Source organism: Salmo trutta, chromosome 22, assembly GCF_901001165.1.
Source record: "Salmo trutta chromosome 22, fSalTru1.1, whole genome shotgun sequence".
Taxonomy (NCBI): domain Eukaryota; kingdom Metazoa; phylum Chordata; class Actinopteri; order Salmoniformes; family Salmonidae; genus Salmo; species Salmo trutta.
In genome coordinates this window covers 11,091,740-11,107,457 of record NC_042978.1, presented here as the reverse complement: position 1 = coordinate 11,107,457, position 15,718 = coordinate 11,091,740, and the positions used below count along the sequence as shown (strand labels likewise).

General features: G+C 42.4%; 1 protein-coding gene across 4 annotated transcripts in view; it reads left to right on the top strand.

The window, feature by feature from the left end:
• Positions 1–15,718, top strand: part of cdc14ab (cell division cycle 14Ab) — a 53,978-nt gene that overhangs the window by 21,480 nt on the left and 16,780 nt on the right. For all 4 annotated transcript variants that reach the window (XM_029706566.1, XM_029706565.1, XM_029706564.1 and 1 more), the window contains exons 6-11: positions 3,868–3,934; positions 11,046–11,108; positions 11,683–11,770; positions 12,132–12,362; positions 12,922–13,060; positions 14,058–14,235. In XM_029706566.1, the coding sequence (XP_029562426.1) occupies positions 3,868–3,934; positions 11,046–11,108; positions 11,683–11,770; positions 12,132–12,362; positions 12,922–13,060; positions 14,058–14,235 (766 nt within the window). The remainder of the gene's footprint in view (positions 1–3,867; positions 3,935–11,045; positions 11,109–11,682; positions 11,771–12,131; positions 12,363–12,921; positions 13,061–14,057; positions 14,236–15,718) is intronic.

Here is a 15,718-nt window from a genome sequence, read left to right as displayed (position 1 = left end):
TAGGAAGGACGCCTGTATGTTAGTAGTGACTGGGTGTATTGATACACCATCCAAAGTGTAATTAATAACTTCACCATGTTCAAAGGGATATTGAATGTCTGCATTTTTATTTTTACCCATCTACCAATAAGTCCTCTTCTTTGCGATGCGTAGGAAAACCTCCCTGGTCTGTGGTTGAATCTGTGTTTTGAAATTCACTTCTCGACTGTGGGACCTTACAATTATCTGTATGTGTGGGGTACAGAGATGAGGTATTCATTCAAAGATAATGTTGACTATTATTGCACACAGAGCGAGTCCATGCAACTTATTATGTGACTTGTTAAGCAAATGTATTACCAATTTGGGCTTGCAGTCATAAAGGGGTTGAATACTTATTGATTAAAGACATTTCAGCTTTTCTTTTTTTTAATTAATTTGTAGAAATGTCTAAAACATAAAGTAGAATTAACATTATGGGCTATTGTGTGTAGGACAGTGACACAATCTAAATGTAATCCATTTTAAATTAATGCTCTAACACAAAATTGCTCTTTTTTTTCTCCCCCAGTTAGCTTTCTCCTGTTCTGGGATTTTTTTTCTCCATTTTTCTTTTTTTTTTACTCTCAAGATTACAATTCTTCATAGAGAACAACAAATTGATGTTTTTTAGGTCTGTTTTAAATTGTTATTCCCCTTTTAATTGCCTATCTAGTGAGAGTGGAATGTGTCGGTCTAGCAATGTTTCTGCTGTTATGCCTACTGCTGCAGCACATGTTATGGCAAAACAAACATGTTATGCAAAAACATCACCACCCAGTTGATACCAATAATCACGATATACACTACCAGTCAAACGTTTGGACACACCTACTCATTCCAGGGTTTTTCTTAATATTTACTGTTTTCTACGTTGTAGAATAATAGTGAAGACATCAAAACTATGAAATAATACACATGTAGTAACCAAAAAAGTGTTAAATCAAAATATATTTTAGATTCTTCAAAGTAGCCACCCCTTTGCGCCGATGAAAGCTTTGCACACTCTTGGCATTCTCCTTCGAATGAGTAGGTGTCCAAACTTTTGACTGACACTGTAGTACTGTCAGGTAAGCCCACTTTGCAGTTAACACTTAATTGAGAAGGTTTTAGGGAATGTCTTTATACCAACAAGACGTATCATTTAGCATCACTAATTGGCTACACACAGAGTGATAGACAAATGCGTGCACCAAACAGACAGACGGGGGCAATATTGCTGGCAGATATTATGTTTAGGTTTTTAAGCCAGTGGGGGCTAACCAGGGGAGGGATAATGTCAGTGTGGCTTTGATTGGGTAGTAGCCAGGAGCTTGAGGTGTCTAATACTTGTGAGATTTGTTTGATAGTTGGCAATGGAAACCATGAAAAAAAAAAAAATGCATGTACTTTCAGAATGATTTTGTGAGCTACTCATAGGTGGGCTGCGAGCAACTGGTAGCTCTCCATCTACCAGTTGGAGACCCCTGCATTACGGCATATAATCACATACACAAACAGTTTCCGCCTTTTGTGTCTGAAACACCTTGTTTTGTGTTGTGAGTGGTGTCACGGTAACTGAACTCCTCGTGTCTCTGACACACCACTTTGTGTAGGTGGCCTCTTGAAGGCTCTTGGTTGAACCTTTGCTATTCACTTTGATGCTCCTGTCAGTAACAGAGCGCTCCCAGCCTGCAGCAGCACTCCGACCTAGAGAGAGGAACGAGAACAAACAGCTGAATTTGACCCAGATTCTTCTGCCAGCTACAATATGCCTATGAAATGAGGAATTAAGTACATGCGCGCATAATGTGCTATTTGAGATTTTGTGCGTGCGAAATTGTGTGTTTGTGAAACAGGGAAGCTGTGTTTTATAGATTAATACATTTTTTTTTTTTGTCAGCATTGGAGAATGCCAAATGAGCTGAGGCCGCAATGCAAGTGCTTTGATTTCGTGAAAAGCTGTCTCTAGAAAGATATGTCTTCCCACATTCACTGGTCTCCTTTCTTAGGGCCAATTCTCTGCACGCAACATCTCCTTAAGAACGTGACGAATGTCTTTTATGTTTTCAGTTTTCACCATGAATATATACATTGATCTCCCCATTGCCCTGTCTCAAGCGTTCTTTCCCAAAGTAATGTCTTTTTGTTCTCCTTTGTCGTTGGCCTATCTAGTATCCAAGGTCACTGTGTCACCTGAGAAGTGGATGGTGACATCACTTGTCCTGGCTCAAGGACTTATTCAATTGGAGCATTCCTCTTGATGCCCATGTCCCACAAAAGATGAGATGATGAAATGTTTGGATTTTATGTTCTAATATGGACCAGTGGTTTCTGATTTGTGTATGTGCAATGGGGATGTTTGCTGTGTTTTGATAGGGGTGAGTACTAGCTAAAGTTTGGGGTCACCTAAAAAATGTCCTTGTTTTTGAAAGAAAAACAAACATTTTTGTCCATTAAAATAACATGAAATTGATCAAACAGTGTAGACAGTGTTAATGTTGTAAATGACTTGCAGCTGGAAACAGCAGATTTATTTATGAAATAGAAAACGTAGGCGTACAGAGGCCCATTATCAGCGACCATCACTCCTGTGTTCCAATGGCACGTTGTGTTAGCTAATCCAAGTTGATCATTTTAAAAGGCTAATTGATCATTAGAAAACCCTTTTGCAATTATGTTAGCACAGCTGAAAACTGTTGTTCTGATTTTAAAGAAGCAATAAAACTGGCCTTCTTTAGACTAGTTGAGTATCTGGAGCATCAGCATTTGTGGGTTCGATTACAGGCTCAAAATGGCCAGAAACAAAGAACTTTCTACTGAAGCTCGTCAGTCTATTCTTGTTCTGAGAAATGAAGGCTATTCCATGCGAGAAATTGCCAAGAAACTGAAGATCTCGTACAGTGCTGTGTACTACTCCCTTTACAGAACAGAGCAAACTGGCTCTAACCAAAATAGAAAGAGGAGTGGGAGGCCCCGGTGTACAACTGAGCAAGAGGACAAGTGCATTAGTGTCTAGTTTGAGAAACAGATGCCTCACAAGTCCTCAACTGGCAGCTTAATTAAATAGTACCCGCAAAACACCAAAATACACATACTGAACAAATGTATAAATGCAACAATTTCAACGATTTTACTGAGTTACAGTTCATAGAAGGAAGTCAGTCAATATAAATAAATACATTAGGCCCTAATCTATGGATTTCGCATGACTGGGAATGGGCACAGCCATGGGTGGGCATAGCCAGCCCCCCTCAGACGGTCCCGTAGGTGAAGAAGCCGGATGAGGAGGTCCTGGGCTGGCATGATTACACGTCGTCTGCAGTTGTAAGGCCAGTTGTATGTACTGCCAAATTATCCAAAATAATGTTGGAGGCAGTTTATGGTAGAGAAATGGACATTACATTTTCTGGTAACAGCTCTGTTGGACTTTCCTGCAGTCAGCATGCCAATTGCACGCTCCCTTAACTTGAGACGTCTGTTGCATTGTGTTGTGACCAAAACTGCACATTTGTGGCCTTTTAATGTCCTCAGCACAAGGTGCACCTGTGTAATCTGTTTAATCAGCTTCTTGGTATGCCACACTTGTCAGGTGGATGGATTATCTTGGCAAAGGAGAAATGTTCACTAACAGGGATATGAACAAAATTTGAGAAACTTTGTGCATATTCAACATTTCCGGGATCTTTTATTTTAGCTCATGAAAATGGGACCAACATTTTACATGTTCGTTTTTATTTTTGTTCCATATTTGTTTGTGTTTCAGTATATTGTCGTTCCAATCTCTCCAATGTGGTAATTGCGACACTTGATAACTCACTCATCTTTCAATTAATGTCTCACTCACTCCTTCATCTCTTTGATTTTCAGAGACGCCTCATTTGGAAGTTGCACATACAACCTGACTATTCTCGACTGCTTACAAGGAATCCGGAAGGTGAGTTTTGTGTATTTATGGACTTAGTGAATTTCCAGTAAATCGTAATGTTAAATAGAAAGCCATCTTTTGTGTAGCTGATTTTGATTGCTTTCCTTCTGCGCCCTCTTTTCCTCCCTCTTTATCACCATTCTACAGACTTTCTTATATCCATGGCCAAGCCAACACTTACTTGCTGACTACACAGGCCACTCGTTTGCGTCCATCATAACCAACTATATTCATTTGTGGGCAGGTCCAAACAGACGTGTAACATTCATGGACATTTAGCTAGCTAGCTTTTGCTGGCTAGTTTATTCTGGAAGATGAACACTAGGTTGTTATTTTACCTGACATGCATATGGTCCCCTTTTTTTATTTTTTTATTTTTTTTTAGCTGGTTCTTTGTAGAATTTTGATCCGTAGTCATACAAAGTTGTGTTTTTCTCTACTCCAATTCAATCCACAGGTAAAAAGGGAAACCTAGTTAGTATCCAATAAGGAGGGGTTTTGTGGCGCATCTCAAATAGATCCAAGTTCTATTTTAGCGCTTGGCTACACAGACGCTCGTTCACGCGCGGGTGAAATGATTGAATAACATGTATGTGTACATTTTTCTTTTGCGACGCTAGCGCACTCAACGTGGTCGATAAGGTTAGCATGTTAGCAGTTGTCTGTCTCTCCGTAGCATCCTGACCTAGCATTTAGACGGCAATCCCACACTGAGGGCAGAGTGTTGTAGTCCGGCAGCGGGAGACTTATGTTGTGCAGTCTCTGGGTGATGAAGGGCGTGTGCTAGTTTGTCTCTGTATGGGGGGGACAGTTATGTAACCCTGTAGGTGAGCGGTAGGAAGGTAGCACAGTCTCATGTGGCACTGCAGGTACAGTGACAAAGGCAAAAACCCACAATAACCACTCTTTAGGTTACATCAGCCACGCTGGGGACTTAGTGTGCCAGCAGTGTCATTCCGGAAAGACTTGTCAGACAGCCATCATATAGGAATGTCTGCGATTTCTTGGCACGTTGTAGTATTTTCCGTCATCTTCCACAAAAGGCCCTAGTACACACACACACACACACACACACACACACACTACGTCACTGCCCAAAGACCCTGGGAATTTCCCTTCCCATTGTGAGAGGCAGGGAATAACAACAAGTTAGTCTGTGGCAGTATTGAAACCTTAGACTCCAGTCCCATATATTTGCAGTAAGGATTTTGGGTAATTTAAATTCACTTCCTGAATGAAATTGGCACCAAGTCTGGTATATATCCCTCAAAACAACTTTCCTACTTCTGCTGTTACTGTATTGCTGGTTCTTAAACACTAGAAAAACCTGGCCTCTTTGGACCCCCCTTCAGGCCAATGAGGAGTCATTTTGACTCAACATTCTAACAGCCTAATAAATACATTGCATGTATGCAATCATAAAAATAATACTTTGGTTTCATTTATGGAGGTCTTGGGTAACATTAGAATACAAAAAAAAACATGATTTCAAAGACACAATCGTATTTTTATTTGGCCAATTTGTTACTGTTGCCATGTGGTCACATGTGGAGTGCATGGAACAGTGGTTAGTCTTAAACTATTTATTTTTGCAAAATAATATTTTACATTTGGCAATGGTAAGTGTTTTGGAAAGCTCAGAATCTGCTCTTTCTGATACTATATAGAAATCAAAACGTCTTACCTGCATGTGACTCTCTGTAGGCTGATTTGAAAAAGTAGCCTTTTTGTCCTCTTAACTGCTTAACACATTTGAAATTCTAACAACTTACGTGTGTGAAATACAGACATATTTAGGAAAAGTCCAGGACGGAGTGGAGCATATCTTTAAAAATGGCAGAGCTATTTAAATTGTAAATTCATATTGTAAATTCATATTAATTCGTTGTATATAGACTTATTTTTCTACTGTATTATTGACTGTATGTTTGTTTTACTCCACGTGTAACTCTGTTGTTGTATGTTGTCGAACTGCTTTGCTTTATCTTGGCCAGGTCGCAATTGTAAATGAGAACTTGTTCTCAACTTGCCTACCTGGTTAAATAAAGGTGAAATAAATTGAATAAATAAATAAATAAATATTGGGTCAAAATGATCCCCTTGACCATTCTAGTGTTAAGCAGCCATTTCCCCATCTCTTTATGGCCCTGTAATGCTACTAAGTGAGTAAGTCTCAGTAATGTATGGTGTTGGATCAGGTGGCTGCCTACTGTGTTAATTACAGGCTGTTTCTGTTCTAATCACTGTGATCTGTTCCATGATTCGCTGTTTGGCTGACTGCTCTGCTCTAGTAGAGGGACCCGGTGCCCCCGTTAGCATGTCACTGTGCTAATGAATTAATCACTTGACACACACTCTTATGTGACAGGTGTGCAGGGTGCGCACAAACAAAGGTACATAGTGTATTCAGACCGCTTGACTTTTTCCAAATTTTGTTACGTGACAGCTGTATTCTAAAATTGATTCAATTTAAATGTTTTCCTCCTCAATACACCATAATGAGAAAGCGAAAGTAGGTTTTTAGACATTTTTGCAAATGTGTTAAAATAAAACACATTATTTACATAAGTATTCAGACCCTTTGCTATGAGACTTGAAATTGAGCTCAGGTACATCCTGTTTCCATTGATCATCCTTGATGTTTCTACAACTTGATTGGAGTCCACCTGTGGTAAATTCAATTGATGGATTTGGAAAGGCATACACCTGTCTATATAAGGTCCCACAGTTGACCGTGCATGTCAGAGCAAAAACCAAGCCATGAGGTTAAATGAATTGTCCATAGAGCTCCGAGACAGGATTGTGTCGAAGCACACGTCTGGGGAAGGGTGCCAAAACATTTCTGTACAATTGAAGGTCCCCAACAACACAGTGGCCTCCATCATTCTTTTGTTTACATTTTCATCCCTTTTTCTCCCCAATTTTGTGGTATCCGATTGGTAGTTAGTCTTGTCCCATCGCTGCAACTCCCGTACGGATTTGGGAGAGGCAAAGGTCGAGAGCCATGCGTCCACCGAAACACAACCCAGCCTAGCTGCACTGCTTCTTTACACAATGCCCACTTAACCCGAAAGCCAGCCGCACCAATGTGTCGGAGGAAGCACCGTACACCTGGCCCGCCACAAAGACGCTAGAGCGCGATGGGACAAGAAGCATGGTGGTGGCAGCATCATGCTGTGGGGATGTTTTTCAGCAGCAGAGACTGGGAGACTAGTTGGTATCAAGCAGGGGGAAATGAACGGAGCGAAGTACAGCGATCTTTGATGAAAACCTGTTCCAGAGCGCTCAGGACCTCAGACTGGGGCAAAGGTTCACCTTCCAACAGGACAACGGCCCTAAGCACACAGCCAAGACAATGCAGGAGTGCATCTAAGCTCCCCATCCAACCTGATAGAGCTTGAGATGATGTGCAGAGAAGAATGGGAGAAACTCCCCATTTACATGACATTACATTTAAGTCATTTAGCAGACGCTCTTATCCAGAGCGACTTACAAATTGACGGTACATGGCCCAAATACAAATACAAGTATGCCAAGTTTCTGGCGTCATACCCAAGAACACTCGAGGCTGTAATTGCTGCCAAAGGTTCTTCATCATAGGTATTCAGACCCTTTACTCAGTACTATGTGACATTTCAGTTTTTTTTTTTTTAATACATTAGCAAAAATTCATAACCTTTTTTTGCTTTGTCATTATGGGGTATTGTGTGTCGATTTTGAGGGGGGGAAAAAACATTTGAATCCTTTTTAGAATAAGACTAACGTAACAAAATGTGGAAAAAGTCAAAGGGTCTGAATACTTTCCGAATGCACTGTAGGTATGTACCCTCACAGACAGGTGAGTCGGGTGGTCAACACAGTATAAATGGTTCAAAGGGATTTCCTTCTTTCTAAACCTTAGCGTGGTACAGAAAGAGGCATTTTTCACCATAGTTAACCCTGGTATGCTGAGAGGTTAATTGTCTATTAAACCTGCTGCTCAGGAGAACTGAGAAGAGTTGCGTAACACAGACCTGGGGGGAGAGCAGCTCAGACAGTTGTCAACACTACAGACCTGACGGAGAAGAGGGGATGGAAAGAGGCTGTCAGCACAGTGAACATGCCCACTGCACGCTCACGTGTCCAATGTTTGTGTGCATCTCAGTTTCCCTGTCTCAAATGGATAGTCTCCTCCTTTCTACCTTTCCATGGATTTCTTTTAGTATGTAGTGATTTTAAATGCAGTAGGATACGTTTCTGAGCCAAGGACAAACTTATCCTTGAAAGAGCGCGTACACAATATACTCTACATGGACACTATCGTATTATTGTATGCGTTATGTGAGTGGCGTGGAGGTCTGTTTTGCAGTAGCTGTGTTACTTTGATTTACTGTTAATTCACAGGCTGGAGAGCTGGATCGGGTGGTTTCTTTAGAACTCAACTGGTGACATGAAATGCGATAATTAGTTTAACCGGTTTTGATTGAAGAATAAAGACCTGGACAGTAAAGACCAGATCTCTCCTATCTGAACTTTTGTTGAAGTAAAATAGATCAAATTGTTTTTAATATCTCTTTGGCTATCCTTCTGGCTTTAGAATCTGTGACTCATCTAGACATGGGAATCCAGAACTATGAACTCTTGTGGCTGATCAATTAAACCAGTTGATAATTGATTTCTGGTGGATAAAGAAAACCAGTCAACTCTTCTGGGACACTACCAGGACTGGAGCTGAATAGCCCTTTGGCTTGCTGCCTTGGAGAAGCAAAACTTTAAAAAAAATATTGGCTCAGCCGAACTACAGTGAGGGGAAAAAAGTATTTGATCCCCTACTGATTTTGTATGTTTGCCCACTGACAAAGAAATGATCAGTCTATAATTTGAATGGTAGGTTTATTTGAACAGTGAGAGACAGAATAACAACAAAAAAATCCAGAAAAACACATGTCAAAAATGTTATAAATTGATTTGCATTTCAATGAGGGAAATAAGTATTTGACCCCCTCTCAATCAGAAAGATTTCTGGCTCCCAGGTGTCTTTTATACAGGTAACGAGCTGAGATTAGGAGCACACTCTTAAAGAGAGTGCTCCTAATCTCAGCTTGTTACCTGTATAAAAGACACCTGTCCACAGAAGCAATCACTCAATCAGATTCCAAACTCTCCACCATGGCCAAGACCAAAGAGCTCTCCAAGGATGTCAGGGACAAGATTGTAGACCTACACAAGGCTGGAATGGGCTACAAGACCATCGCCAAGCAGCTTGGTGAGAAGGTGACAACAGTTGGTGCGATTATTCACAAATGGAAGAAACACAAAAGAACTGTCAATCTCCCTCGGACTGGGGCTCCATGCAAGATCTCACCTGGTGGAATTGCAATGATCATGAGAACGGTGAGGAATCAGCCCAGAACTACACGGGAGGATCTTGTCAATGATCTCAAGGCAGCTGGGACCATAGTCACCAATTAAACAATTGGTAACACACTATGCCGTGAAGGACTGAAATCCTGCAGCGCCCGCAAGGTCCCCCTGCTCAAGAAAGCACATATACATGCCCGTCTGAAGTTTGCCAATGAACATCTGAATGATTCAGAGGACAACTGGGGGAAAGTGTTGTGGTCAGATGAGACCAAAATGGAGCTCTTTGGCATCAACTCAACTCGCCGTGTTTGGAGGAGGAGGAATGCTGCCTATGACCCCAAGAACACCATCCCCACCGTCAAACATGGAGGTGGAAACATTATGCTTTGGGGGTGTTTTTCTGCTAAGGGGACAAGACAACTTCACCGCATCAAAGGGATGATGGATGGGGCCATGTACCGTCAAATCTTGGGTGAGAACCTCCTTCTCTCAGCCAGGGCATTGAAAATGGGTTGTGGATGGGTATTCCAGCATGACAATGACCCAAAACACACGGCCAAGGCAACAAAGGAGTGGCTCAAGAAGAAGCACATTTAAGGTCCCGGAGTGGCCTAGCCAGTCTCCAGACCTTAATCCCATAGAAAATCTGTGGAGGGAGCTGAAGGTTCGAGTTGCCAAACATCAGCCTCGAACCCTTAATGACTTGGAGAAGATCTGCAAAGAGGAGTGGGACAAAATCCCTCCTGAGATGTGTGCAAACCTGGTGGCCAACTACAAGAAACATCTGACCTCTGTGATTGCCAACAAGGGTTTTGCTACCAAGTACTAAGTCATGTTTTGTAGAGGGGTCAAATACTTATTTCCCTCATTAAAATGCAAATCAATTTATAACATTTTTCACATGCGTTTTTCTGGATTTTTTTGTTGTTATTCTGTCTCTCACTGTTCAAATAAACCTACCATTAAAATTATAGACTGATAATTTCTTTGTCAGTGGGCAAACGTACAAAATCAGCAGGGGATCAAATACTTTTCCCCCTCACTGTACATAAAATTCACTAAATAATTTCAACTTCATTTTACAATTCTGCAAATCACAACCCCCTAATGCTTACCAATGATAGTTCTACAGTGTATGGCTGGTACAGTGTAGTACCGACTTCACACGCTTAATCAGACAAGTCCCTATTTGACACACATGCTGCAAATGTCACAGGCCTTAGACAGGAGACACACAGTGGTGTGGGGTAGAATACTGGGAAGGAGCACGGTGGTTCCACGTTCTCTACTCACAATGACCCTCAAGACTTTGGTTGGTTGCTGACTTCACTATGCATCTATCCTCACCAACACTATAATTGAGTTGGCGGGTTAAAGTGCCCACATAAATTATCCTTAGTAATTTAGCCTTGCACCTAGCAAATGCGTCACTTTGTCATGCCGGTAACCCACTTATGTTATTGTTGCTTTATTATCCCTATCCTTGTAAGCCCACATTATCATCAACATGGCTTAGTTTGATGCAGCTGATAATGACTGTCTGGGTCACTGCCGTCCTCCGCTGTAACAGTATCTGTTCTGAGCGACGCAGATTGTAATCGGTCATCATGACCCTGCAAAGGCTTTTGTGTGTCAGGCTTTCTGGTGGACCGCAGGCTTGAGGTGAATCTAGTTCTAGGGCTGCCTAGGTCACTTCAGTTTTGCTTGGTCATGAATGAATTGAGACACACACAAACACACATATATTAAACTCTCTGTTCTTTTCTTTCCTCTTCAGGCCCTGCAGCATGGATTCTTTGACTTTGAGACGTTTGATGTGGACGAATACGAGCACTACGAGGTAATGATGACATGTTGACCTTGGACCTGCTCCAATTGTAAGCGTCCACCCATCAGTTTGAACGGCAGAGCATCTGTAAAACGTGAACGGCAGCACCCCTACAATAGTCACAATCCCACTCTGTTACGCAACGCTGCGGTCGACTGATGAGCTGACGTGCCCTTTTTATTTTAATGAGAACGTCTTGTGTGAGTGACATCAATTATTTTGACCCGACTAGGCAAAACCGGACAGAATATTGTCTACTACTAAAGTGTGTGGCACGTAGTCACAAAATTACTTTTTTGATAATGTTGATGTGGCAGTCTAGCCTGGTCCCAGAGCTGTTTGTGCCATGGATTAACAATGGCAATAGGAGTTGGCAAGGCGGTACAAACAGATCTGGGACCAGGCTAGTGGGAGCCATCAGTTTAGGTTGATACTGAAGATGGCTACTAACTGGCCAGCCTGGAAAGTCTGAGTAAAGCATTTAGTGTTGAAGTAGAATTTTCAGTCAGAGCAAAATATCCATATCCCTTTTCTTCTGGGCCCCTGTTGGATATGTTGAGTCCTCTTCTCTCTCTCTCTGTTATAGCGAGTGGAAAATGGAGACTTCAACTGGATCGTGCCTGGGAAATTTCTGGCCTTCAGTGGACCCCATCCCAAAAGTAAAATAGAAAATGGTGAGACGGGTTTTGGATTCTCTCCGTGACCTTTTTATGGACCCTTTTTCTTTAAGAATCAACAGCTGTTCCAGAGTAATTTAATAGTGTTGTCTCGACCAATGAACCTTGACAAGGTTCGGGTTTAGATTGGAGATTTAGGTAGACTTTCCCTATGCATCTGTTTTCCCTTGTCTGTTCTCCTCTGTAACAGCAGATGGAGTCATTGGCATAGTAATAAGTTTGACAACAAACCAAAGATTGCTCTGAGTTTAACAAGGCTTTGGTTACTTTTTGTCTTCACCGGCAGGTCTAGAATTAGTTGTCCTTACCTAAGTTTTACACAAATTAACTGTCCTTAATCTCTTCCCCCCCAAACCAGGTTACCCTCTTCACGCTCCAGAAGCATACTTCCCTTACTTCCGACAGCACAACGTTACCTCGGTCGTCCGACTCAACAAGAAGATCTACGATGCCCAGCGCTTCACGGATGCCGGCTTCGACCACTACGACCTGTTCTTTGTAGATGGCAGCACGCCAAGCGACGTCATCACCCGCCGCTTCCTGCACATCTGCGAGAGCACCGACGGAGCCGTGGCCGTCCACTGCAAAGGTGAGACATGCGCGCGCACACACTGCAGTATATGTTGAGATATTTAAAATATCTGATATCTGAGGTGTGCTTGATTTGGCTTGCCTGGCATATGGGGACTGCACTATTTGGACTGTTTCCATTGTGTCTGGCAAGCTAAATCAAACGCACCTTACATATTTTATGTCTGGTAAGAGGGATTTTAGAGTTCACTCTCCATTGGAATGTTATTTGGCTGCCAAGTTGGCGGAGTTGATCAGTAATGCAACGCTCAACTGTAGGCTATATTTTTGTATTCTTTGCCACCGAACGCAGGTCTGCAGGTCTTACATTAGGGGGCAGTGTTGTTCAATGTATGCCCCTTGTCAGGCGTATTACTTACCAGTGTTACCATAGTGCAGTGATACTGTACCTATGTCTTATGTGGTGAATCCTATGTTCCTAAAAGTCTTATTTATAGAACAAATCTGATGATGACATTATAAGGTCATCTCTTTCTTTATGTCTCTATCTCTCATCTCTCTTATTTCATCTCTCTTTTTATGTATCACTTTTATCTCTCTCTCTCCCCATCAATCAGCTGGCCTTGGGCGTACAGGCACTCTCATAGGCTGTTACCTGATGAAGCACTACCGCTTTACAGCAGCAGAGACCATCGCCTGGATCAGGTTCTGCCGACCAGGCTCCGTCATCGGCCCTCAGCAGCACTTCCTGGAGGAGTAAGTATTCCTTATAGCTGGTCCTAGATCATTTTCCTCTAGCTTCTTGTCATTCAAATACATTATAAGCCTTTGTAAGAGCAATTGTTACAATCCACAGTTTCTCAAGCAAGCAACTGTCTTGACGTAGTCTTTGTGCCCTTGATTGGCAATTTGTCTTGTTCATTCAGAGTCGAGGGGGAATTTGGGGGGGGCCATGGAAATCTTCAGAGCCAATGAAACGTTTGTGCCTCAGGTTATGGCCTGATAACATGCTCTGCTGTAGATTTTGTCAGGGGAGAATTTATAATGTTATTTTTCTTAAGTGTTCTTTAATCTTTATACCAGTTCATCCAAATGTGTTGGCTGACCACTTTTTATTAAACTTGCTGACTAAACCAGAAAGTTTGGCGCTCGTGTGTGTTGTGAAGGGGGAAAACATACTCCTCCGTGGGGGAGAGTCTAACAGGAAATGCAAGGACAGATGAAAGATCTTACACACATACCAGTAGGATGCTCGGACAGCTTTTTGGTCTTGCTCAACTGCTGTTTTGTGGGAAGAGTGTGTGTTTGCGGGTGTGTTTTAAACAGTACTCGGGTCTTGTTCCCAGTCCACCCATCATCTGTGAAGCTGAACAGATTCCTGTCCTGGTTATCCACAGCTTGTTGTTGGTCCTTGTCTCTCCAAAGCTGTCTGCCATGTTCTGGGTGAACAAAGGGGTAAAGATTAAATGGGGTAAATTGTTGGTCAAATCTGTCCGTCCCCCCCCCTCCATTCAGCCCTTCAACAGCAGTTGTAGTATTATCTCTTAGCATCGATTCCATTGTCCTGGGATGAAAACTGTCTCTCTCTGGTCAGGCCACAAGTGACATGGTCTTATAGACTTATGGTCACACGGTCGGTGAGTATGTCCTAATGCCACCTCTCTCTCTCCCACCTCACTCCCCCCCACCTTTCCATATTTCTCTCCCTTTTCGTCTCCTGCTCGTCGCTCTCTCCGATCTGTTTCTCTGTCAGGAGGCAAGCAGCCATGTGGATGCAAGGAGACGTGCAGCGTTCGCAGCCGAAGCAGCCGAGGGGCGTGTCTCACCTCACCTCCAGCATGGATGACCTCGCCCTCGGCCCCACCCACACCACCATCACCACCAGCCCTGCTGGCATCCTCAAGTCCCACAGCATCGACCGCCTCCAAGAGGTCAGTGCCATCCCACAACCCTTCCGAGCGTCCTGTTTGTTAGGCACTAAAAGGAATAAGTAGTATCTAAACTTGTCCAATAAGAAACACTTGTTTCACCTTAATCAATACAACCCTGTGTTCACTTAGGAAATTCCGAATTGTTTCAACCCTGTTTTTAATCTGTTTTCTTTTTGGCGCCTAATGAACCCGACCCTGATAATGCCCCATTTCCCCATGGATGTGAAACATCTGAGGCTACAGCTATTCCCCCACTTTTGACGTAAAACCATTCTAGTGTTCCTTCTAGAATGTTCAGTTATAGGTGGCCTACTTCCCTTACCCTCACACACCCTTACCCTCTCTTCTCGTTAGTGATGCAGTGTTTGGAGCTGTAGCGTGCGGATGACTAAGTATCGTCTACTCTTGTGGAGGCTGACTCGATTTCCCTGCAGAGTGTGTGTGTTCATGTGAGCGTCTGTGCGTAGTCGGTGGTTGTCCGTAAGTTCTGGGGGCTGTGAGGACAGACGGTAGATGTTTGCTTCTAAAGGCTTCTGATCTTGTAGTCTTATCCCAGGGTCAAATTATTTCTATCAAAGGAATCACACACAACTGTTGACCTGAAGAAAATCTGAGACGTCTAGGGTGTATTATTTCGTACCTAATGTAAACTCAGCAAAAAAAGAATCGTCCCTTTTTCAGGACCCTGCCTTTCAAAGATAATTTGTAAAAGTCCAAATAACTTCTCAGATCTTCATTGTAAAGTGTTTAACTTGTTATGGCTTGGGGGCAGTATTTCGACATCTGGATGAGAAGCGTGCCCAAAGTCAACGGCCTGTTACTCAGGCTCAGAAGCCAGGATAGGCATATAATTGGTAGATTTAGATAGAAAACACTCTAAAGTTTCCAACTGTTAAAATAATGTGTGAGTATAACAGAACTGATTATGGCAGGCGAAAACCTGAGGAAAATCCATCCAGGAAGTGGGATTTTTTGATGTGGGTATTTTTCAATTGAATGCCTATAGAGTATCTAAATGGTTAGGACCCATATTGCAGTTCCTATGGCTTCCACTAGATGTCAACAGTCTTTAGAGATTGTTTCAGGCTTGTTTTCTGAAAAATTAAGGAGAATGAGACCATTTTGTCAGTGGACTGTAGAATCAAGCAGTGCTGGTTTGCGCGCGTGACCGAATGCGTGCCCTTCGTTGTTTTTCCTTTCTATTGAATACGCTATTGTCCGGTTGAAATATAATTGATTATTTAGACAATAGACAACCTGAGGATTAATTATAAACATTGTTTGACATGTTTCGACGAACTTTACCGGTACTATTAGGATGTATTCGTCTGCATGTTTTGACCGCCTTTGAGCCTGTGGATTACTGAACAAAACGCGCCAACAAAGCAGAGTTTTTGGGATATAAAGAGGGACTTTATCGAACAAATGAAACATTTATTATGTAGCTGGGACTCTTGTGACTGTAACCAGATGAAGATCTTCA